Source organism: Chrysochloris asiatica, unplaced genomic scaffold (genome assembly GCF_000296735.1).
Source record: "Chrysochloris asiatica unplaced genomic scaffold, ChrAsi1.0 scaffold00066, whole genome shotgun sequence".
NCBI lineage: Eukaryota > Metazoa > Chordata > Mammalia > Afrosoricida > Chrysochloridae > Chrysochloris > Chrysochloris asiatica.
The window spans coordinates 3198743-3222006 of NW_006408584.1; the positions used below are offsets into that span (position 1 = coordinate 3198743).

At 38.8% G+C, this 23264-nt stretch overlaps 1 protein-coding gene across 1 annotated transcript in view; it reads right to left on the reverse strand.

Annotated features, from left to right (window-relative positions):
• GALNT7 (UDP-N-acetyl-alpha-D-galactosamine:polypeptide N-acetylgalactosaminyltransferase 7 (GalNAc-T7)) overlaps nucleotides 1-23264 on the reverse strand; it is a 196191-nt gene that overhangs the window by 11980 nt on the left and 160947 nt on the right. The window contains exons 4-9 of the mRNA XM_006864524.1: nucleotides 16056-16186; nucleotides 15733-15812; nucleotides 13036-13218; nucleotides 9339-9456; nucleotides 7653-7775; nucleotides 3116-3334 (exon numbers count right to left, since the gene is read on the reverse strand). Coding sequence (XP_006864586.1) covers nucleotides 3116-3334; nucleotides 7653-7775; nucleotides 9339-9456; nucleotides 13036-13218; nucleotides 15733-15812; nucleotides 16056-16186 — 854 coding nt within the window. The remainder of the gene's footprint in view (nucleotides 1-3115; nucleotides 3335-7652; nucleotides 7776-9338; nucleotides 9457-13035; nucleotides 13219-15732; nucleotides 15813-16055; nucleotides 16187-23264) is intronic.

Here is a 23264-nt window from a genome sequence, read left to right on the forward strand (position 1 = left end):
CAGCTGGTAGTTTCGAACTGCTGACCTTGCGGTTCGCAGCCAGATTTGTAACCACTACGCTACCAGAGCTCCTTGAAATATGAGTAGACATCCTCATATCTTGTTTTTCTTGGAATTGCAATTGTATGGTACCAGGGACATAGAGTAACTGAATTATTCTATATACCTATGTATATGTCTTTATTCACTTGTTTTCTTATGCATGTCACACATTTTATAATGTCATCTTTTAAAGTTTAATGTTTTAGAGAATGTAAATAACAAGTGGGTATTCCTCATGCTGCAAAGGCATGGTTTTCTATAGCTATCGCTGATTGTGGATCTTTGGCTAGTGTATGGCCTAAGTCTCATTTGTTGGTGTCTCCTTTCATTCCCCAACACTAAGTGTTGGCGTACTTTTGAGGTAGGTCCTGAGGTCTCTTCTTTATCTCTATTTTCTACCAATGTGATCATTTAGTCCCATGAAACAAGCTATCTGCTGATGGCCCCCAGCCTGCCATCTACTTAACAGCTTTACTTGGATGTCCAACAGAGAACTTGCCATCTCTGGCACCCTCATTCCCTTCCTCCATCATCTTTCCTAATCAGATACTTAATTAAAAAACAAAATCTAGATCTCTTATTGGCCTACTCCTATCTCTCACTCTCCAAATGCCAATCAATCAGTGAGGCCTTCTGGGTCCTACTCCAATTATATATTTGTCTGTTCCTTTCCCTGTCTGCTCTTGCCACCCAAGTCCAAACCACTATGACTTCTCACTAGAACTACCTTAACTTGTCAAGTTGCTTCCGACTCACAGAGATACCATCGGTTATAGAGTAGAACTGCTCCATACCATTTTCTTGGCTGTGATCTTTATGGAAGCAGATTGCCAGGCTTTTCTTCCATGACATGCCTGGATGGGTTTAAAGCACCAATCTTTATATTTATAGTCTCATACAAAACTTCTGTGCCATCCAGAGACCTGGAACTACCCTATTAGTTCCCTAAATGGCATCCTTGTTTATACGCTACACCTTCACAGCATGATGATTTAAAATAAAAGCATAGATCAAACATGATGCCTGTTAAAAACCCTCCCACAGGACTAGAGTGGAGAGTGAAGCATCCAGCTGATAAGAAGAGAGGGCACATACAGAAGAACACCCACACTTGTAGATAATACCCACTTGACCTGGCTTCAATGACTGGATGATCAGAGCTCAACTAGAAGAAGAAAAAAGAGGGGGAAAAAAAGAGTAATCTGATACAATTTGATGAATTTGACCTACACCTATGGATGCAGTAGCTCAAAAGAGGGAACAAATCTTTACAGCGAGGATCATTCCCACTTCCTCCATACATAGAGTAACTTGGACATTGGCTACAAAGGCAAGAAGTGAATGGCTTACAAGCTTTCAAGAGGGAGCTTAGATCCAGAGGGCGTAGAGGAAGGTATAATCTCCACTGAGTAGTATACAATCTGTCTGGGCAGGGTTGATGAAAGGCAATGCCTATAGGTCTCTTGTGATACAATAGTGAATAATTATTATCAGGACTGATTGTGAGGGTTGGAAATGTAGACATTTTATAGCAAAAGGAGGGGAGTGATTGACTTTGCAGTCCAGGAGTGGAGGTCCCTGGGACCATCAAGGGAGAAGAGTGGAGAGTGGGACCCTACCCAGAGAAGCAGTGACACCAGAGATGGAGGCAGAGACGAAGACATGGAGAGATGGAGCAGCTGGGGACTTTAGACAGAGAAAGGGAGAGGGGCTGTGTGCTGATGACCAGGGGCAGGCTTACAAGGGTATACCATTTGGTTGGTTGATGATGCATGGAGAGGATTGTAACCATGACAATGAAACGATATATACGATAGGATGAATGTAAAGCTAATGTTCTCCCATGTAAACTATCACATAATTCACAATGAAACATTGAAAAAAGAAAAAAACAAAAACCCTCCCACAGCTTCCCATCAGCATTGAGATAAAGGCCTCTCTCCTCACCATGGTCTTAAAGGCCTGAGCTACCTAGCCTGGCCTGTGCCTGCCTCCCTAATGTTCTCTTTTCTTTGTAGCATTTCTTGACTCAGAGCCTTTGAACTCACTGTTTTCTTTACTTGGAACACTCTTGCTAGCTCTTTATCATTTAAAGCTCAGATTAAATGTCACCTCCTAAGAGAAGCCTTCCTTACCCTGTCCTTGGGTCCTCTTGATCATAAGGCTATTTTTTTTTTCTTAGCCCTTTTACCATCATCTGTTATTATCTTCACTGTTTTCCCTGACTATTTTTGGCTCTCTCTCTCCCAACCGTTTTTCCCACAGGAAAAAAAGGACCTTGCTTAGCTTGTCATCTTTCTAGAAGAGTGCTTGGCATATAGTAGGTCCTCAACCAATACTTGTAACAAATAAGAAAAGGTGTATAGACTTGATAGTTCAGGACAACTTTTTAGCATACTTGTGAGGCAGTAGCATAAGGTATATGGGTGAATGTAATCAGAACCAAGGCTAGCAAAAGCAGATTTGAAGAAATCAAGAAATGGTAACATAGATTAGTGCCTTTTATCTGATTTCAGTTATTTTTAAATGCCATTATTTCATTCAGTCATGTAACAAACAGAGTTTGAGTGCTTATTACAGATGGGGTTTCAGCATTAGTGCACTGGGACCTAATAGTGAATGTGGTACAGATTAGTTTTGGGAGACAGAGATTTGAGGTGTTATGGGGAAACATGGAAAGATCAAACAACTGAGGGTTTCTCATGGAGTACAGCAGAATAAGAAAGACTCTTCTTATTGGTAACCTCTCTGTTGAGAGCAGTAGGTTAAGTTGGAAATAGCCCAGGGAGTGCAAGGCAGGGAGCGAAAAGAGTTGGAGGAAAGGAGTGGACAGTGTTCCAGGCAGGAGAGCCAGTGGTTTGGGAGGGAAAACTTAGTGTGCTCATGGAAACTTGCAAGCAGAATGGGTACTTAGGTGGTCAGGGGAGTTGTAAGCGTCTCGTGAAAGGGTAATAGAGGTTGGCAGACCATTCCTACCCAAGATTTTCCTCAAGCATTTTTGTCTTTCACTGCCTTCTACCAAACCCAGTCTCCAAATACACACTTTGAGCTTTGAGCATCAGTTGATACTTACCTCTCCCCAGTCCACATTTTTAGGTGGTAAAGGGTAGTGTGAAGTGATATCATAAGCTATTTCTTCCATGAACCATTTAAAACTTTTACAGTTGTGATCTTCTCGGAATTTTTTCAGCTCAGATATATCCCCGTATGGTAATGCCTTTGATTCTGGACGACTAGCATAGAAGTAGTCTTTGTATTCATCCCACCAAACCTCTACAACTCTAACATAATTCTGTGGGAAAGAAAATTAATATCAATAAGAAAGATAAGAATGTGTAATGTCATTAACAGCCCATCTTAAGAGACATGAAATATATAACTGACATATAGTAAACTCATTTCAGTTGGACCTGGCATTTAACTGAACAACAAATGCAAGTGAGCTAATGACTCTACAATGATTTATATAAAATCTGATATCAATGAGACAGAAGATCATATATTCTTTCCTGCTTATTGAGGAAAAAAAAAATTGAGGCCCAGAGATAATTTATAAAAGCCCAAACTAGGCAGTGATTCTCTTTCTACCAGATTATTCTTAGTCCAGGTGTGGCACTGTGAGTTAACGCTCTGGACTACAAGGTCAGTTTGAACTGCAAGGAGTTCAAATTCACCAGCTGCTTCTCGGAAACTATGAGCCAGAACTGACTTGATGGCACTTAACAACAACAATAACAGCATTATAGTTGTAACAAAATTAACAGAGCCACCTACCAAAAAAAAAAAAAAGTTTTATTATAAGCTTTTTTGATGGTTTCTGAAATGAGACATTTAACCCAAAATGTTACTGTATTAACAAATTATTGTTGTTAAGTGCCATTGAGTTGGTTAAAGAGAGGCTGGTGAGCTTGAACCACTGACCTTGAGGTTCACACTGACCTTACAGTCCAGCACATTAACCTACAGTGCCACACTCCCAGGACTCCACAACTATAATAGAAGCATTTTACTGTAAGTTAGCATAAACTTGCTAATTTCCCCAGTTGATGTACTTTAAGGAAAGGCCACTTAAAGATTTTTTTTTTTTTAAGCTGAAAAAGTGATAATTGACAAAGATCTCACTTTTAAGGTTCTACTGAATGAATTAGTACACGCTCCAGCTATTGCCCTGATAACATCATGTGGTAGCAAAGTTTTTTATTAAGCACCATAAAGTACATATTCTTTGGCTTTGTGGGCCATCTGATCTCTGTCACAACCATTCAACTCTAGTGTTGTAGTGAGACGGCTGTTGTTGTTAAGTGCCACAGAGTCAGTTCTGCCTCATAACAACTCTGCATAGGGTTTCCAAGGAGTGGCTGGTGAGTCTGAACCACAGACCTTGTAGTTCAAATTGATCTTGTGGTCTATTATCCTACAGCGCCACACCAAGACTCCAGTCATAGATAATATGAAAGCCCATGGGTGTGGCTGTGCTCCAATACAGTTCTAAAAAGGGGGCAGATCTGGCCTATATGTCTATTCACTGACCCCTGTTCTACATCAGAAGTGGAACACCTATCGTTGAGATGACTTTTTTTTTTAGGCTATAAAGGAACTATCAAGGGTAAACAAGTGGTGAGCATGTCGTAGCCAAAGTCCATGGGTTCAAAATATTTTTTTAAGGAGAAATATCTCAAAAGATCACACAATTCTGTTGCTAAATAGTTTGAATCCATGTAGTACCTGTCATCTCAATGCTGGATGTACAGAGAGAAAACAGACAGGCCATGTTTAGATATTCAAGAATATGAAGAGTAGTAAACACATTTAAGTTTATGGCAACAACAACAACCAAATAAATATTTAATTGTCAAGGACAGAGAAATATAGAGGGGCATCACAGAAGAATACTGTTTAGATCAGTCTTGAAGGAGGGCTAACTAGGTGGCAGTGGTATTCAGGGCAAAGGGGAAAGCAGATGAAGTTGGAGTCCTTGCAGGTTTATAGTAAATGGAATATAAGATTCACTGAGAGAAAATGTGCCTCAGCTTCCTTATTTTAAGAGGAGAATAATTATAGTCCTTACCTCGTAGTGGATAGCAAAAATTAAGAAGTAAATTTATATTTGTACACACTAGCATCCAATAAGTGTTTGCAGTTTTGGAGTCTTGTTGTGGCGCTGTAAGATAAGCGCAGGGCTGAAAGGTCAGCTTGAACCACAAGGTTGGTGGTTCAAACTCTATACAGGGTCACTGTAAGTCAGACCCAACTAGACAGCATTTAGAAGCAACAACAACATTATTAATGTTATTATATTGCATTTCAAAAACTGTGAATTTTATGTTTAAGATGAGTGAAAGCTTTAAGCAGAAAACTTATTTTCATTTAAGTTTCATTTTCATTTAAGGTTGATGGCAAGTGGAAGACAAGTCAGAAGGGGAATGAACCTGATGGTAGACAGTCAAATGGGAGGCTATTTGATATCCATGGACGAGAGCTGAGGGCCTAAAGTAAGCAGAGGATGGGACAGAATTATGAGGTAGAATCATCAGGGACTGGGAAGGTGGGAGGTGAAGGAAAAGGACAATCATAACAAGCCCTATAAGTTTCATTAATGGGTTGATAGAGAATACTGGGAAAAGTAGTTTTTGAGGACAAGTTTGAAAAGTTTGAGTTGTATGGGAAATACATGAAGGACATCCAAGTGAAAAATTCTAGTAGAACACTGGTAATAAGGTCCAAAGCTTCCAGGAGATAAACAAGATGAAGGAATAGAAGTGCGGCACACTGGTAGTTGAGGCAGATTAAGTACTAAAACTGGAAAAAACGAAGTGCCTGGCATACACTAAAGATCTGTGGACCATTCCATCTATTGGACAACTTTTACAATGTTGCTGTTGATAGTTAATTTTTTTGAGTGCATAAGTATTTCCCTTTCATCTCTTTTCCTTTTTCTGGCAGAAGAGAACCTCTTGAACCCATTTCACTTCTCACTGGCCCTTCATAATTATGAAGGACCGACTCCAAGAAAAGGTTCTTTTCTTGTAAGGCTTCATGTTAATTTTGTGTAGGATAAGCACTGGCCTACTAACCTCAAGGTTGGTGGTTCAAATCTACCAGCCACCCCCCAGAAACCCTATACAGGGTGGCTATGAGGCAGAAGCAACTCAACAACAACAAGATCTTTGCTTTATCCATGTATATTTTAATCTCACCCTGCTGTAGCTGGGATACATTTGACTATTTCTAAAATAATCTGGTCAGTTAGAAAGCTATTGTTGGTTCTTAAACCTCACTGTATTAGCATCTGCTATCTATTTTTCTTTTGTCCCAAGTGACATCTGCAGCCAATAATGAACTTTCTTCTGTTTTTGACTCCATTAAGTTTCCTAAATATCGAGGGGCACCAAAATCAAATGCCTCTCAGAATCTATGAAAGAAGTTGAACAAAAAAGACTTCAAAGTTATTTTGCCAGGGATAGAGGTCTTTGTCTTAGTTGCAGGACATTTGACCACTTAAAATTTCCTTGGTTTGTTTCAGACCAGGCCGACTGTATATATCACGGCTGGGAAATAAACAGATCAATGGCATATCTGCAGGACTACACTGTGTCTTCATTACCCTCCCCAGCTAAAAAATTCCTTTCTCTTAGAACAAGGTAGCTATAGAATATCTCATTTTAGGAATACTAGAAAAACAAGCAACAATGTATAGAATGCTGGGGATAAATAAAGAAGAAACTAGAATTATGATTAAAAGTAATCTGGGAGGACCTCAATTACTACAACAGTTCTATTAAGGTTAAAGTTACAGTCCTTTATGTTAAAGTTGCATCTGACTTACAAAGCCTTCAACCAACTATTTTCTCATGAGTTTTGACAAAATACACATTATACATCTTAGTGGAAACATGATTTTGATTCATGTATTGATCATATCAAACTATTCATTACAATAAAACAATTCACTTGTCAAAATGGAAATTTTTATGTGAGAGAGGTGGCAGAATCTAACGAGAGGAGAGTGGCACAAGAATCTGCTAATCTTTGAGGGGCAAAAGATACATATTGTAAATGCTATTCAACAACTTGATTTTTTTACTAGATAAATTCCTAAGATGATTATCTTCATTTTATAAAACCAGACTAAAAAAATAATATTTTACTGTGTGAATAGTAGAAGCTGGTATTTTCCTTTCCACTACTTACCCAAAGAAGTATCGGTTTTGAAAAAATTTATTTGAGATGTTTTCAGGGAAAAGGCATTCAACATAGGAATCCTGGTGTGGTGCTGCAGGATAAAGCACTGGACCGCAAGGTCGGTTTGAACTAGAAGGTTGCCAGTTCAAACTCACCAGCAGCACCTTGGAAGCCCTATACGGGATCACTAGTCAATATCAACGGCACTTAGCAGCAACAAGCAATTAGATGGGATATAAGGAATAATGTTTACAAACAATAAAGATAATTCATGAATAAGCATAGTCTAAGTGAAAGGTGAGGATAATTGTGACTGCTTAAAAGATTTAGGCCATTCAGCGAGCTAACATCTGTTAAGAGATTACAATAGCATGACATACATGAATGCTAGCTCCTTAGTTTTCTCCCCCTTTAATGAAAAGACTCACCTTTAGGGTTGGAGAAGACCCAACATATATGGGTGGAGGATTTCCTTGCCAACCTTCAAGCCGGTAGATGTGTCCGACACGAGAACAAGGGACAAACAATAACTTGCCACCACACTGCCATATCTACCAAGAAAAACGCACATGGAATTGATTCAAATACAAACATGAAGTTTTGTCTATATGAAAAATCTAAATTGGATGTTAGGTCCACAGAGAATTCCTAAACCACATAATTAAGCTTGTTTTAAAATCTTATATAACAACAACGAAGGCAACAGGGAATACAGTAATAACCTGCATCTAAGGGGTCTCTTCCTATATCCTTAGAGCGCCTAGAAACCTCTTCCCAATGTAACCTTGCAAAGTCATGCAAGTTCTTTATTCCTAACACCGTTTACCATTTCCATGGCTAATATGTCCCACCTGAACGATTATTATAATAACTTCTTAACTGGCTTCTTCACCTCCAGCTTCTCTCTACTCAAATCTATCTTTATTTATAGCAAGCAGATTATTCTAGCTGAAGGGCATCTTTGGGTCATATTATTCCCTTGATTAATATCTTCAGTAGATCTCCATTGCTTATCAAATTAAGTAAAAATCTCTTAGCTCAGCATTAAAAGCTCTCATCAATATGGTTCTAACATACCTGTCCACTTTATCTTCTTTATCTTCTTACATGTCCTCCTAAGTCATGCCGATTCCGCAAAATTGTGATCCTTATTGTATCCTGAATGCACTCTCCATGTCCTCATTATTGTACTTTTCCTTGTCTATTTGCATAGAAGTCTTCCTCTCCCATGATCTGATTTTACTGACATCATGCCCATCTTTCTTGGTCTGCCTCAAATTCTGCCTTCACCATGATGTAATTTCTTTCGGAATCAAATCAATGCCATTCTGCCTTCTTAGCGTTATATACGAATACAGTGTAATTTAGTGCTTTGCATGCTTTTTCTCTCTTTTAGAAAATAGGGGAGTGTGGAAGTGGTTTGGAGCACAGATGGTATTGCTGGGATACTGAGCTGGCACTGTGCAAGGAACAAGGTGTTATTGTTTAAGGACTGCCTCAATAACAGACAGGTGCTGTTATGTCAGTCTATGTCAGTCTGAAGGTACACAGTCACTACTGGGATCTGCTTCACTACTGAATCAACATGACCTATAGCGATAAAGGGGCTCTGGTGGTGCACTGTGTTAAATGTTGGGCTGCTAATCACAAGGTCGATTCACCACAGGAGAAAGATGAGGCTGTCTGCTCCTATAAAGATTTACAGCCTCAGAAACCCTATGGAGCAGTTCTACTCTGTCCTAAGGTTGCTATGACTTGGAATTGATGTCAACTACATCAGTTGGTCAAACTGTGGCCCCAACACATACAGATTCCCAAAGGGCTACTACATATCAGTTTCAGTGTATAAAAATCCTTGGTGGTAGAGACAAGTTTATTTCTGAAGATTGTTGGCCTCAATCTTGAGCTAAGCTATGTAAGTATTTGGTGGTAACCTTCAAGTTCATTATTTTGCTTTATTTTCTCAAAAGGCATACATTTTGGTTAATCATTTCTTATAATTTGGGGAAATACATTATATGGTTTTTTCCCCAAAGAAAAAGCCTTAACTGAAAGTCTCAAAAGTCAGTTAAGTAAATGCTTATAAAATTGCATTTGTTTAAGTGAAATCTTACCTTATATGAGATTTCAAAGTTTTCGCCACCCCAAATCTGGAGACCTGGATCATAGAGACCCAATTCAAAGAAGAAGTCTCGTTCAATGGCAAATAATCCACCAGCCATAGCTGGGGACCTAAGACAAAGAAACACTGCAATAACCATTACAAACCAACACCAACATCTCTATACCCACAGACAAGAAGGCTTTTGGAAAGCAGCTCAATAATGCATAGAAGAGAAAAAAAAACAACTGATGGCCAAACATTAAGAAATTATAAAGTCTTCACAAAACACTCTGTCCCCATTTCCTTAATGAATTTGCCATGATTTGGACTGGTGACTGAATTACACAGCTCATTACAAATTAGAGCACGGCTGCATTTCTCCATTAGAGGGCGACTTGGTACCTTTCTTGATTTAAAATTGAAGCAGTTTTTGCTAAAGAAGAATTTTCTCTTTCATTCTTAAAAACACTAAGCCATACAGCCGTGGTCTGCTAACTGTTCCTGCAATGATTTATGAGTCATTCTGGGATGAACAAAACCATACACCGTGGAAGTAGTCTGTCATTTTTTAATTTTATAGCTCAGGGGCTTGCCAAATAAGGATGTAAATCATCATAGAAGAGCCACAGTTCATTCAGAGTTTGCAAATGTAGCACAGAAATGACACAGGAGAATTGGACACAGCTATTTACTCTGTCAGGAGGCTGGAATGCAAAAGGTGATTTGTGGGGTTTATTGAAATGGGATCCTTAATTTGGTTCTTTTGGGGGACAAGACAAAAACAACAACAAAAAAGACTCGGTAGCTTTGTAGGGACCAGTCACTCCCACCGTGAGAGAAGTGACAGCTGCTCTAATTCTCATCCTGCTCCCTGGGCTCCCAGGGAGGCATCAGATATCATGATCCTCATTAATGCACCATGACTCTTAACTAGAAACTTCTCTTAGGGTATCTTTGTTACCATCATATCTGAGAGCCAAGCTCTCATTAGCAATAGGGACTACAGATTCTACCTTGAAAACATATCTTGATGATACCAACTTCTTTCCAACTTCACTGCTACTGTCACAGATAAATCCAGTATGGCCTGTAATATGGCAGTATATTCCTAATTTGTTGCCTTCATTCTACACTGCCTACTTAATCTCCATGGAGCAGCCAGAGTAAAATTTTCAATAAGGGCCCACAGGATGTTCTCTAGACTCTTTTCACCTTCTTTCTTGAACTGAGCTCCTCGCTGCTCTGCCAAACTTTCTTCTGTTACAGGACCTTCATTGATGCTATTCATTCTCCTGATATGCTTTTCCTCCTCCTCAGGCTTCAACCTTAAGGACATTGCATCAGGGAGGCTATTCCTGATCCTCCAGGCTGGACTAGGTTCTCCTCATAAACCTCATGTTCCCTGTACTTTTTTTCTTCAGATTACTTATCAGGGTTACAGTTCCTGAGTTATTTGCTGTCTGTCTCACTACTATATTTTAAGCACCATAAGGGAACATATCGTTTTAGATTTATCCTCAGAAAACAGCATCTGGCACATAGTAAGCACTCAATAAATATGTGTTGAGTGGATAAATAATAAACCAAGTAATATTCTCAGTACTTCTTAAAGTATGTTGTCTAACTCACTAACCTGCATGATCACATTTTTAGTTATATTTTAATGTCATTTAAAATCAATCTATTATAATTGTGCCAATTTGGTCTTTAAATATGTCCCCCTTCATCTCAGTATACATTTGAAAATATATCTTAACATGTGATCTGGGAGTTAAGGGAAATCGTCTTTAAAGTTTTCATTTTTCTGATTTCTTCATTTGCTGTAGAATTGTAGAAATATAAAATGTAATCAACAGGCTTTGTTTTTTTTTCCTCCCAGAATTATTTATCAGTCAGGCTTGTTGTTGTTGTTAAGTGCTGTCAAGTTGGTTCTGACTCATAGCGACCTGTATAGGGTTTCCGAGGAGCAGCTGGTAAGCTTGAACCTCCAACCTTGTGGTTCAAACTGACTATGCAGTCCAGTGTATTAACCTGCAGCACCATACCAGGACTCCTAGTCAAGCTTGTTATTGTTTGGTGCCATCAAGTCGGTTCCAACTCGCAGTGACCCACTATAGGGTTTCCGAAGAGCAATTGATGAACTTGAACCACTGACCTTGCAGTCCAGCGCATTGACCCATAGTGTCACAACAGGCTTAGTGCATAGGAAATGAATTTCTGGACTATTTAGAATGAAACTTCAAATGCAAATTTGTAAAGTATCAAATAAAACTTAAAAGTTCTATAATTTCCTTATGTTTGCCATCTCAGTAAGCAGCTGCTGTATCTTGATATCATGAGTTACCCAATCCGCACCAAGATTTTCATGAAACGGGAAGCCCTTTCCAAAGAGAAGTCTTCCATGATCAGCAATGTAACAGAGACCAAAAGCAGAACCATAAGGTCAGAGAAATAAAATTAGATATAATTAGGAAATACTTACACTAATATTTGAGCAAACATTTCATTTGGGGTCACTTTTTTGAATAGTAAAATGTTACTTTTAAAAGACCAAAAGAATAGAGTAGTATAAATTACTCTATTTAAAGAACTGTAAGAAGGGACAAAAGCTGACTTCTTTTTAATTAAGCACTCTACTGAGAATGAGCCCTGGTGACACAGTGGTTAAAGTACTCATCTGCTAAATGAGAGGTAGGCCGTTTGAACCAACCAGCCACTCCATGGGAGAAAGATGTGGCAGTTGGCTTCAGTGAAGACCTGCTGTTGTTGTTACGTGCCACTGAGTCAGTTCTGATTCATAGTGACCCTGTATAGGGCTTCCAAGGAGCAGCTGGTGGGTTTGAACTGCCGATCTTGTGGTTCGCAGTTTAGTGCTGATCCTATAGTGTCACACCAGCCTTGAAAAGGTCTACTCTGTCTTAAAGGGTCACTATGAGTCGGAATAGAATAAAGAGCAGTGGTTTTGGTGGTAGGTTCTGAGAATAAAGCAGTAAAGTGTTTTATGGAAGTGATGACTTTTTCCCAAAGTCATATATTTTTATTTATCATATTTAACTGGTTCAAAAAGAGTATTTGAGAGCTAACATATAAAACAAAAAAAGGGGAAAACCAAAAATCCCTTTGTAATGCCTGGTGTGGCACTGTGGGCTAATGCATCAGACTGCAGTCGTTTGAGCTTCAAGGTCAGTGGTTCAAGCTCACCAGCTGCTCCTTGGAAACTCTATACAGAATCGCTATGGGTCGGAATCAACTCAATAGTACTTAACAACAACAACAACAACAACAACAACAACAACGCCTTTCACTGTTAACATTAAACCCAAGTCATCAAAGTAGAAATATATATTTTGGATTTTAGGTAATTTATGTATTTTAAATGTACAGAATAACATAAGCCTCAAAAGAATATAGTTTGATGTTGATTCTACTAGGACAGGACAGCAGAGATCCTTTTTTCACTTGTATTTGGAAGTGATGCCATGTAACATTATTTTTTTTCCCATTGAGAAAGTACATAGAGGCACTTGCATTCAGGGTAAAATCAGTTAGAAGGATGCAAATGTGAATTCAAAGCTCTACAACAGTTAGTGCAAGCAAAGAATTCATTTCAAAATCTGAGACATCAACAGAAATTTTAGCTTAGCAGTACATTAGTAGATTAGCAACTACTGGAGAAAAGAAAAATATGTAAGTGATTTAGTGATTACCGATATGGTTCAGTTTTGGTCATTCTCATTCTCTTCTCTCGCTCGTTCAGAGGCACCCGTTTCCAGAGCATACTCCAATCCCATGCTCCTCGGGCATACCCATCTTCATCACCACCCCCTTGGGGTACAATTTCATATGTGTTGCCATTTATGACATCTATAATCGGCACAGTGCAAATGGTTCTGTATTATGTTGATGATGACAGCAAAGATGAAATGGAAGGGTGTGTATGGACCCACACATTTTTACGAGGTTCATGGAGAAGGAAAAAAAAAAGTACTTAGATAAACAAACATTCAACAAATAAAGTAAGTAATCTTTACCGATAAGGTTCAGTTTTATGTTTTCTTTTGGCCTTTTCCTTGTGGCTCAGAGGAATACGTTTCCAAAGTAAACTCCAGTCCCAGGCCCCTCTGGCAAAACCATCTTCATCCCCACCTTGCTGTGGTTCAATGGAATAATCATTCCCATCTATGTAATCTATTAGAGGCACAGTACATGTAGTTCTGAAACATTTACAGAAAATGAAAAAGCATTTAAGAACCCAAAACTGACTAGTTTAGCATGCCTAACTACATTATCTCTCTGTTGTTGTTGAGTGCTGTTAAGTCGGTTCCGACTCGTAATGATTCAGGATAGTGTTTCCAAGGAGTGGCTAGTGGGTTTGAACTGCTGAGCTTGCAGTTAGCAGTCTAGTGTTTATACCACAGTGCCACACTAAGACCCTGTTGTTAAGTGCCATACAGTTGGTTCCTACTCAAAGCGATCCTGTATAGCATTTCTGAGAAGTGGCTGGTGGGTTTGAACTGCCAACCTTTTGGTTAGCAGTCCAGTGGTTATCCTACAACGCCACACCAGGACTCTAGAGGGCTTTAATATCTAATGAAAACAGAAGAAAATGATTCTCCTATAAAAGTCAAAGAGCTTGTTTTCCTAAGGGAAGGCTAGAAGAGACTTTTCCCTAGGCCTACAGACAAATGTCAGGGCAGAAAGCCTAATCTTGAGTTTGGTGGCATTCTCTCCTTTTTACTTTGATCCTATGGACAATTTTCTCTTGGGAATGCTGTATATTTACATGATTTTCCTGTGTGCCATTTTCCCTATCCCTTATTAAAAATGTGTGTGTGTATAGATATATGTGTGTGTGTGTATTTGTATATATATATATAGACAGAGAGTTCTTGCTATATTCTTAGCAGTTCTCCCAAGTTTTTGCTGCTTTCTATTCCTTTTCAAAGCAGTAATTATGAAAACATGTCTCAGTACTTTTGATTTTCCTCTCCTACCTCTAAAAATAGCTTCTGTGGCAAAACAAACAAACAAAAAAAGAACTGTATTCTTGCTTAATTAAAAAAGTAAACAAACAAGCAAAAATGCCTTAAAACCTGCTGAAGAATTTTAGTAATGGCCTGAAATTTTGGAGCCAAGAAGTCCTTTGTATCTGAGCTTCATGAGAAAGTTAGTACTCTAAAGCTAATTAGATGGAGAGTCAGCATTGCAAAGACAAACTGGCACCCTGACTGCTTCACTACTCATCAGCAAGGACTTTAAAATGCATTCTGTAAAACAGAAATTACAGCTTTTCATAACCACATAAGCCATGTGTTTTGGACGTTTAGAAACCAAGAAAAAGGGGGAAAACCCAGGAAATTCAGAACTTTGGTGTGGGGAAGGAGATTTGAGAAAAGTGCTTTAATCTCTCCAGAGATTAAGAGACAGGATCCATTGGAAAATATCTTCTTTACTACTCAAAGGACTGCTAGTATTCATGTGGAGATGTGAGGGTCAGCTTTATCTTTTCTCACTTCTCATTATTCTCACATTTCTAAATAAATACTACAGTATAAAGTGTCCCAGAGAGATCTTAATTTACTAGCTTATTAGCTACCTGATTAAGGGAAAATGACTTAATTTTCTAAGCCTCAGTATCATCTTCAGTAAAATAAAGCTTAGAAGAATACCTATTTTGCAGAGTTGCTGTGAGTATTAAATCAGATAGCACATGAAAAATATTTATGGTAGTAGGCCTTTACATTAAGTCTTTTGATAATTAAAATCTCTGAAGTTCTTTTGACCTGTGCTATTTACCACAGGACATCTTATTTTCCTAGATTCACAAATAGAATTCTGAACTAGAAGTAGGGAAGGCTTTTGGCACTAGGAGATTAATGCTGCCTTCTATTATTTCAGATATTTTTGGAAACTGAATAGTTGTTTAATTTCTAATCTTAGAAGTTTCTATAGGATTTGACATACCTACAGGTGGACTTATTACCAAAAGTGATCATTTAGAAAGGCATAAAAAAAAATTAGGTTTAATTTCCAAGCATGTTTCTTCATATTGTTAATACTCTGACCCCAGTTTAAAGGTAGCCATTAATATTACCCATAGAAAATATTAATAACTATCTCCTGGAGATACACAAAGTATTTTCAATACCCCAACTGGGAGGTGATTCTAGAACGAGGCATCCTAGGCTTATCCCAAATGTCTGAGCATCCACATTTGACCAGTCCAAAGTATCAATCTAGCTCTACCCAAGAAGACAACTAGCTAAATAATAACACTTGAAATGCAATACTTGACGTATTGAATGGAACTGGAAACAGAAGAATGAGAATATTATTGGCTCTTCTAGGAGGAGGTCTACTTTTCAAGCAGGAAAGGGAAAAAAAAAAAAGCAAGGTAATGTTACCTGTCCTTAGATATGGGAGCTACAAGTGGTGCATACCAGTTAACTGCCACCTCACAGTGGGCATCAAGGTATATCAAAACCTTAAAAAAAAGAGGCAGGGTGAAAGAACACTCCTCATATATGGTACATCATATATCACACACAATTGAAAATTAGATGCTAATGAAAATTTGTATTATAGTCAATTATGACACACAAGTTATTTGTTTAAGGCAGCATTCTTATTTCAATTTAAAAGAATCTGAAGGGTAATTTAAAATGTATACAATCTTTTGGTTGCCAAATCCAAAATGTTGACATTGTAGATATCAAATGTTTCCTACCTGTCCAAGTTTAGCTTTCTGAGCACCAATGCTTCGTGCTTGAATTAAACCTTCTCTCCTCTCATTTCGAAAGACTTTCACTAGGCCATTCCACAACTTAATGTAGTCATCTAGTTTTTCTTTTAAGTGTTCTATAAAAAAAAGTAGAAATTCAACCAACATTATAAATTAATTTATGTATACAAACATATTACACTATTATTTAAAAATATATTTTATATTTTATTGTGTTTTTGGTGAAACTTTACACAAAATTAGTCTATTTAACAATTGTTATACATAATGTTTGGAGTCCTGGTGTGGTGCTGCAGGATAATGCCCTGGACCTCAAGGTCAGTTTGAACTCCAAGGTCGGCGGTTCAAACCCACCAGCCACTCCTTGGAAACCCTATACAGGTTTGCCATGGGTTGGAACTGACTCGACAGCATTAACAACATCAACAAAACATATTGTTCAGTGAAACTGCTTACATTTTCCTCAATATGTCAGCATTTTCGTTATTTCTAGTCTAGTCATTTTGTTCCCAATTATCTAACTTCCCCTGCCACTCTTACCTTCTCATCTTTGTCTTAGGGTAAATGTTGACTGCTAAGGTTTCATATGGATGATTGTTTACAGAAGCACAGTAGTAGTAATGAGTGATATTGTTTATTTTATGAATCAATGTTATTTGAATGAAAGGTGATGTCCAAGAATGGCTTTAGTTCTAAGTTTCAAGGGTATCTTAAGGGCGATAATCTAAGGAGTTCCTCTATCCTCTACCAGTCCAGTAAGTCTGGTCTTATAAAGAAATTTTTGTGTTTTGTTTTACACATTCTCCCATTCTATCCAGGACCTTCTATTGTGACCCTGGTGAGAACAGCCAGTAGTAATCTAATGAGGCACCATCTAGTTCTGGTCTCAGGATAGATGAGATCTAAGTGGTTGTCCCCAAGCTTGGTGTGGCACTGTGGGCTAATGCGTCAGACTGCAAAGTCATTTAATCTACAAGGTCAGTGGTTCAAGCTCACCAGCTACTCCTTGGAAACCCTATACAGGGTCGCTATGGGTCGGAATAGACTCAATGGCACTTGACAACAACAACAGCAAGCTTTTAAGGTTTCAGATACTGCTCACCAAACTAGAATATAGTACATTATCTTTATGGATTATATTATGCCAATTGACCCAGTTGGCCCACGAGACTATGGCTCTAAATCTTCAAATCCAGTAAACCAATCCTATGAGGTGGCTGGTTATGTCTAGGAAGTATCTATAACTGTGCTCCCTATGTGTTTTTATTTTATCTGTGCAGCACACAAAAACATGTATATACATATACCTTTAGATAAACCTGTACATGCACACTCATATACTCATCTGTGCCTTCCTATACACATTTCTGCATAAATATCTATGTAATGCAAACACACATATTTTTTGGTTGTGATTACTGTTGTTGCAAAATGTTATCTCTTATATTTAACAAAATCGACTTTTATTCTCATGTACTTAGTGTCACCATTTACTTTGATCTACACTATTATTTAGAGTCCTAGTGTGGCGCTGTGGATTAATGTGCTAGACTTCAAAGTCACTTTTAATTGCAAGTTTGGCAGTTCAAGTTCACCAGCTGCTCCTCGGAAACCCTACACAGGGTCATTATGGGTCAGAAACAACTTGACAGCACTTAACAACAGCATTATTATTTCCCCCAAGAAACAGGAATAGGTAACAGGTACTTCAGGTAGTCAATAATTTTACACAGGTCTGAGTGAATTTTTAATCTATAAGGAGGTAAGATGAAAGGTATCATTTGAGTTAAGTTTTGAGTTTAATATGCTTATAGCAAGCCAGTTAACCTGTGAACTGTCAAACATCGCTTTCAAAATTACATGTTAATTAAGTAAATGAGGTCATTAAAACACATTTTTAAGAAAAGTTTATGTGTTAGCAGAGTCCACAAAGACAAAGTTCTACACTCTATTTTGGTGAGTAGCATCTGGGATCTTAGGAGCTCGTGAGCAGCCATCTAAGGTACAACTATTGGTCTTAGGAAGAAAGAAGAGTGATAAGAATTGAAGATGCTGGGAATCAATGAATCCAACGGACTAATGGAACATGTGAACATCCATCTCCATGACTCTGAGACCAGAAGAACTAGCTGGTGCCCGGATACCACTGCCAACTACTCTGAAAGGGACCACACTGGAAGAACCCGGACAGACTAGGAGAGAATGTGGACCAAAACTCAAGATTACAGAAGACAGGGCCTACTGGTCAAAAAAAGACTGGAGACACCCAAGACTATAGTGTTCAACCACTCTTTAGAGCTGGAAGGGAACTCACCTTTGTAGCCCAGTTTTCAGCTGAGTGGTAGGTGGGTTTATAGAGGGGATGACAATACTGGTGGGGTGTGCTCACCATAGAGCAGTCAATCATTTGGGATCAGAAGGGAGAGCTTACTTAAGGATGGAGTTGAGAGGGGATGGGGAGGTGGTGGAATGGGAATAGGAACCATGGGGAGACAGTGGGATAACTATTTTTACATGGAAGGGATTGCAGTAATTGAGATGAAACAGAGTGTGTGTTTTGTTGAATGCAAAACTGATGATCTTGTCTGTAGACCTTTGCTCAATTCACAATAAAAGGTTAAAAAAAGTTTATATGTTAATGTCAAACCTAAAATCCTTCAGGCACATTTTGTTTACCTTTGGCAGAAGCAATGGTTCAAGATTTCAAAACATGCACTGTTTGTACATAATGTTATGAGACATTAATGTAATTCACATTGTTATGTGCCGTGGAGTCGGTTCTGACTCATAGCGACCCTGCACAGGGTTTCCGAGGCTGTTAATCTTTATGGGAGCAGAACACCTCATCTTTTTCCTGTGGAGCAGCTGGTAGTTTCGAACTGCTGACCTTGCAGTTCGCAGCCTGATTCGTAACCACTACACTACCAGAGCTCCATGTAATTCACATAGGGAATAGATTATGGTGGCGCAGTGGATTAAACACTGACTTGATAACCAGAAGATTGGCGGTTCCAACCTATCAGCTGCAGCCTGGGAAATCCTATAGATCAGCAGTTTTACTATGTCTGATAAGAACACTATGAATATGAATTGACTCAACATCACTGGGTTTGATTTTGGGTAGCAGAATGGGTTCAGTGTTAGGCTAACTGAAATGGTAGTGGTTTGGATCCACCAGCCGCTCCCTGGGAGAACGATATAGCAGTCTGCTCCTGTACAGATTTACAATCTTGGAAACCCTATGGAGCATTTCTACTCTGTATTATAGGGTCGCTATGGGTCAGAATCAACTCAGCAACAATGAAATGAGTACAAGCTTATTTACAATTTATTTTGGGGTCACCTCTAACCATAATCAGTGGTTAAGATTGTAGTCTTGGTTTGATGAATATGGTTTCTTTCAAGAAAAAAAGCATGAGACATAATTTTCTCTGTATTTTAAGCACTGACAAGTTAAAAATTTGGTAGAAAAAAATGTTGTTACAAAAATTAGATACATCTTGGCCTCCTATCGCAAGAGAACAGCTTTGTTTCTATCACTATAAGCCCATAGAATTGGCTCCCCAGAGTCATGACTAACTCCTAGTTCCTTCAAAGATGTTTCTTGAGGACACAATAAAAATGTTTTAAAAAATTGGCTCACGCATACAGAAACACACACATGAAAGATGTATTTAGAGATGAGCTATGATTTAATGGGCAAATCAGACTGTATACTTAATACTTTACTCATTTTTAGGAAACTTATTATTAGCAAGACACCCACACATGGGTATTCAGAATTGAGAAGAAAAATTTTCCCTTTTTCTATTTTGACACCAAGTTTTAATGAGTATTATAAATAAAATTCTCACACTGAATTATATTTTTTCTTCAGAAAATCTAGGTAATTTTCCCTTCAACTTAATTTTTTTTAAAAAAACGACCTCTTATTCTTAAGTCTGTATAGCTCTAAATTTCTTTCTTTCTTTTTAATACCCAGTTTGAATTTATTTAGATGCCTTTTTGAATAGGCATTGAAAAGCCAGAAATGAATTAGTGACCTGTTCTTCAAATTTAGAATCCTGGTTAAGATAGCCTAAAAGGATAGATGGTGAATCAAATGATTTCTGACTTCTTTGGGATTTCACACAATGGTAGACCTATTATGTTAAAAGTATACTCTGCTCTTTGTAGAAGGAACTGGGATAATGTAAGCAGTTTGTGATTGGCTGCTAACTGAAAGGTTGGAGGATCTAATCTACCCAGCAGTGCTAAAGAAAAGACCTGGCAATCTGCTTCCATAAGGATTATAACCAAGAAAACTCTACCAAGCTCAGTAACACATGGGATTGCCAAGAGTCAACTCAACTCCTTGAGGCTGAATTATCTATGTCTAAGCTTTGGTGTGGCACTGTGGGTTAATGCACCAGACTGCAAAGCCGTTTGAACTGCAAGGTTGGTGGTTCAAGCTCACCAGCTGCTCTTTGGAAACCCTATACAGGGCCACTATAGGTTGGAACTGACTCAACGGCACTTAATAACAACAACAAGCTCTGGTAGCGTAGTGGTTACGAGTTGGGCTGCCAACCGCAAGGTCAGCAGTTCAAAACTACCAGTGGTTCCGCAGAAGAAAGATGAGGTGTTCTGCTCCCATAAAGATTTACAGCTTTGGAAACCCTGTGCAGGGTCACCATGAGTCGGAACTGACTCCATGGTACTTAACAACAACAACAACCCAGTGTGGCGCAGCGGGATAAGTACTGAACCACAAGGTTAGTTTGAACAAGATTGGTGGTTCAAACTTAACAGTTGCTCCTTGGAAACCCTACATAGGGTTGCTATGAATCTGAACTGACTCAATGACACTTAATAACACAACAACAACAACCCACTGATGTAAGTAATGTTGACTTTCTCTGGCTCATGAAATGTGGGTAGAAATGACAGTGGTCACTTGTGAATATAAGTGTTAAGATCCAGCTTGTGTTCTACCATGTCTCTTCCTTCCCTCCACTCTGTGAGTCTAGTCCTTGAATGAAGATGTGGAGTTGAGGCATGGTGGACTTGCAGTGAACATGTAGTCTGAGAAAGAGATAAGCCTTCCTGCTGTAAGTCACAGAGAGTGAGGCTGTATTCTGTCTTGACCCAATTTGGCTTCAGATGATGGAAGAGCATATATTTAAAGACATGTTCTATCTTATTTGCAGAGGATATTGTAATTTCCAGGAATCCAAATGTTATTATCCACCACTCATCTGTAAAGTTTGTTGTACTGTGGTGTTGCTGTGATGCTTGAAGCCACTGGTACTTTCAATAACAGCAGGATCACCCTTAATAGATACGTTTCAGATGAGCTTCCAGTCAAGACAGACTAGGAAGAAGGAGCAGCAGAATACATCTGAATGTTTAGCCACAGAGACCTTATGAATGAATAGTAGCAAAAATTGTCAGATACAGTGCCAGAAGATGAGCCTTACAGCTTGGAAAGCACGCAAAATATGATTGGGGAAGAGATGTTTTCTCAAGATAGAGTTGGCCATAATGACATGTATGGAATATGTTTGCTAGGACCTTCATTTGCTAATGTGGCACAACTAAAAATGAGGAGAAACTGCTGTAAGCTGCTATGCAGAAATGTGTAAGACTTCATTTTACTTGGATCATCCATCAACACTCATAGAAGCAGCAGTCAAAAGATCAAATGATGTATTGCATTAGGCAAATCAGCTACACAAGACCTCTTTTAAAGTGTTGAAGAAAAAAGAAGTCTTTTTGAGGACTAAGGTGTGCCTGACCCTTGTTGTTGTTGTTAAGTGCCGTCGAGTCGGTTCCGACCCATAGTGCCTGACCCTAGCCATGGTATTTTCAATAACCTCTTATGTATGCAAAAGTTGGACAGTGAATAAGGAAGACTGTAGAAGAATTGATGCAATTGAGTTATGGTGTTGGAGGAGAATTTAAAAGTTCCATGTAGTGGTTACGAATCGGGCTGCTAACCCCATGGTCAGCAGTTCGAAACTACCAGCTGTTCCACAGGAGAAAGATGAGGCTTTCTGCTGCCATAAAGATTTACAGCCTCAGAAACCCTGTGCAGGTTCGCTATGAGTCAGAACCGACTCCATGGTACTTAACAACAACAACAACAACAACAACAACAACAACAACATAGGCTGTAAAAACAACAAACAGATCTTTGTTGGAAGAAGTACAGCCAGAGTCCTCCTTGGAAGCCAGGATGGCCTGACTTCGTCTCTCATACTTGACATATTATCAAGAGGGACCAGTCACTGGAGAAAGAGATCATGTTTCGTAAGGTGGAGGGGCAGAGAAAAAGAGGAAGACTTCCAAAGAGATGGATTGGCATAGTAGTGGCAGTGATGGGCTCAGGCCTTAGTAACGATTGTTAGGTTAGCCCAGGACTGGGCAGTGTTTTGTTCTGTTGTGTATAGGGTCACTATGAGTCAGTACCAAATTGATGTCCCCCCTAACTACTATGAGTTGGTACCAACTAAACAGCACCTAACAACAACAACTTGTACAAAATATTCAATGATGCAGAAAGCATCAAAAGAAGACGGAAGGAATACACAGAGTCACTGTACCAAAAGATATGGTTGATGGTCAACCATTTGAAAGGTAACATATGATCAAGAACCAGTGGTACTGAAGAAAGAAGTCCAAACTGCACTGACGGTATTGTTGAAAAACAAAGTTCCAGGAATTGATGGAATATAAACTGAAATGTTTTAAAAAATTAATGCACCATCTTCAGCCTATAACTGATTGGAACACCTAAAATGGTGCTAGAACTTGCCCAGTGAAGTAGGCTTCTGTAGAGCCTCTTCATTGCATAAGATTATAGGTGGAATCCTGATCCACATTTAGAATCGTCTGAGGTGGGAAATTTCCAATGGAAAGGACAAGCAGACCAGCCTAGAGTGGCTAGAAGAGAAGATACTTCTTGAAAGAAAGACCAACAGGAAAAATAAAAAACAATAATGGCAGTCTGATTGACTATAAGAACAAGCAAGTTGTTTGCCGGGAAGCCATCAAGGCAAGCAGTTCGGTCCCCTCAAGGTAAACCCCCTTCCAAGACTGGAGACTCAAGGGGAATACATGAGCAGGCATGTGGTCTTGCTGGTGACCATGTTGATCTACCGATAAGGGGAAGTGGGGGAAAAACAGCAATGAAGTTGTGAGCTAAATCCAATC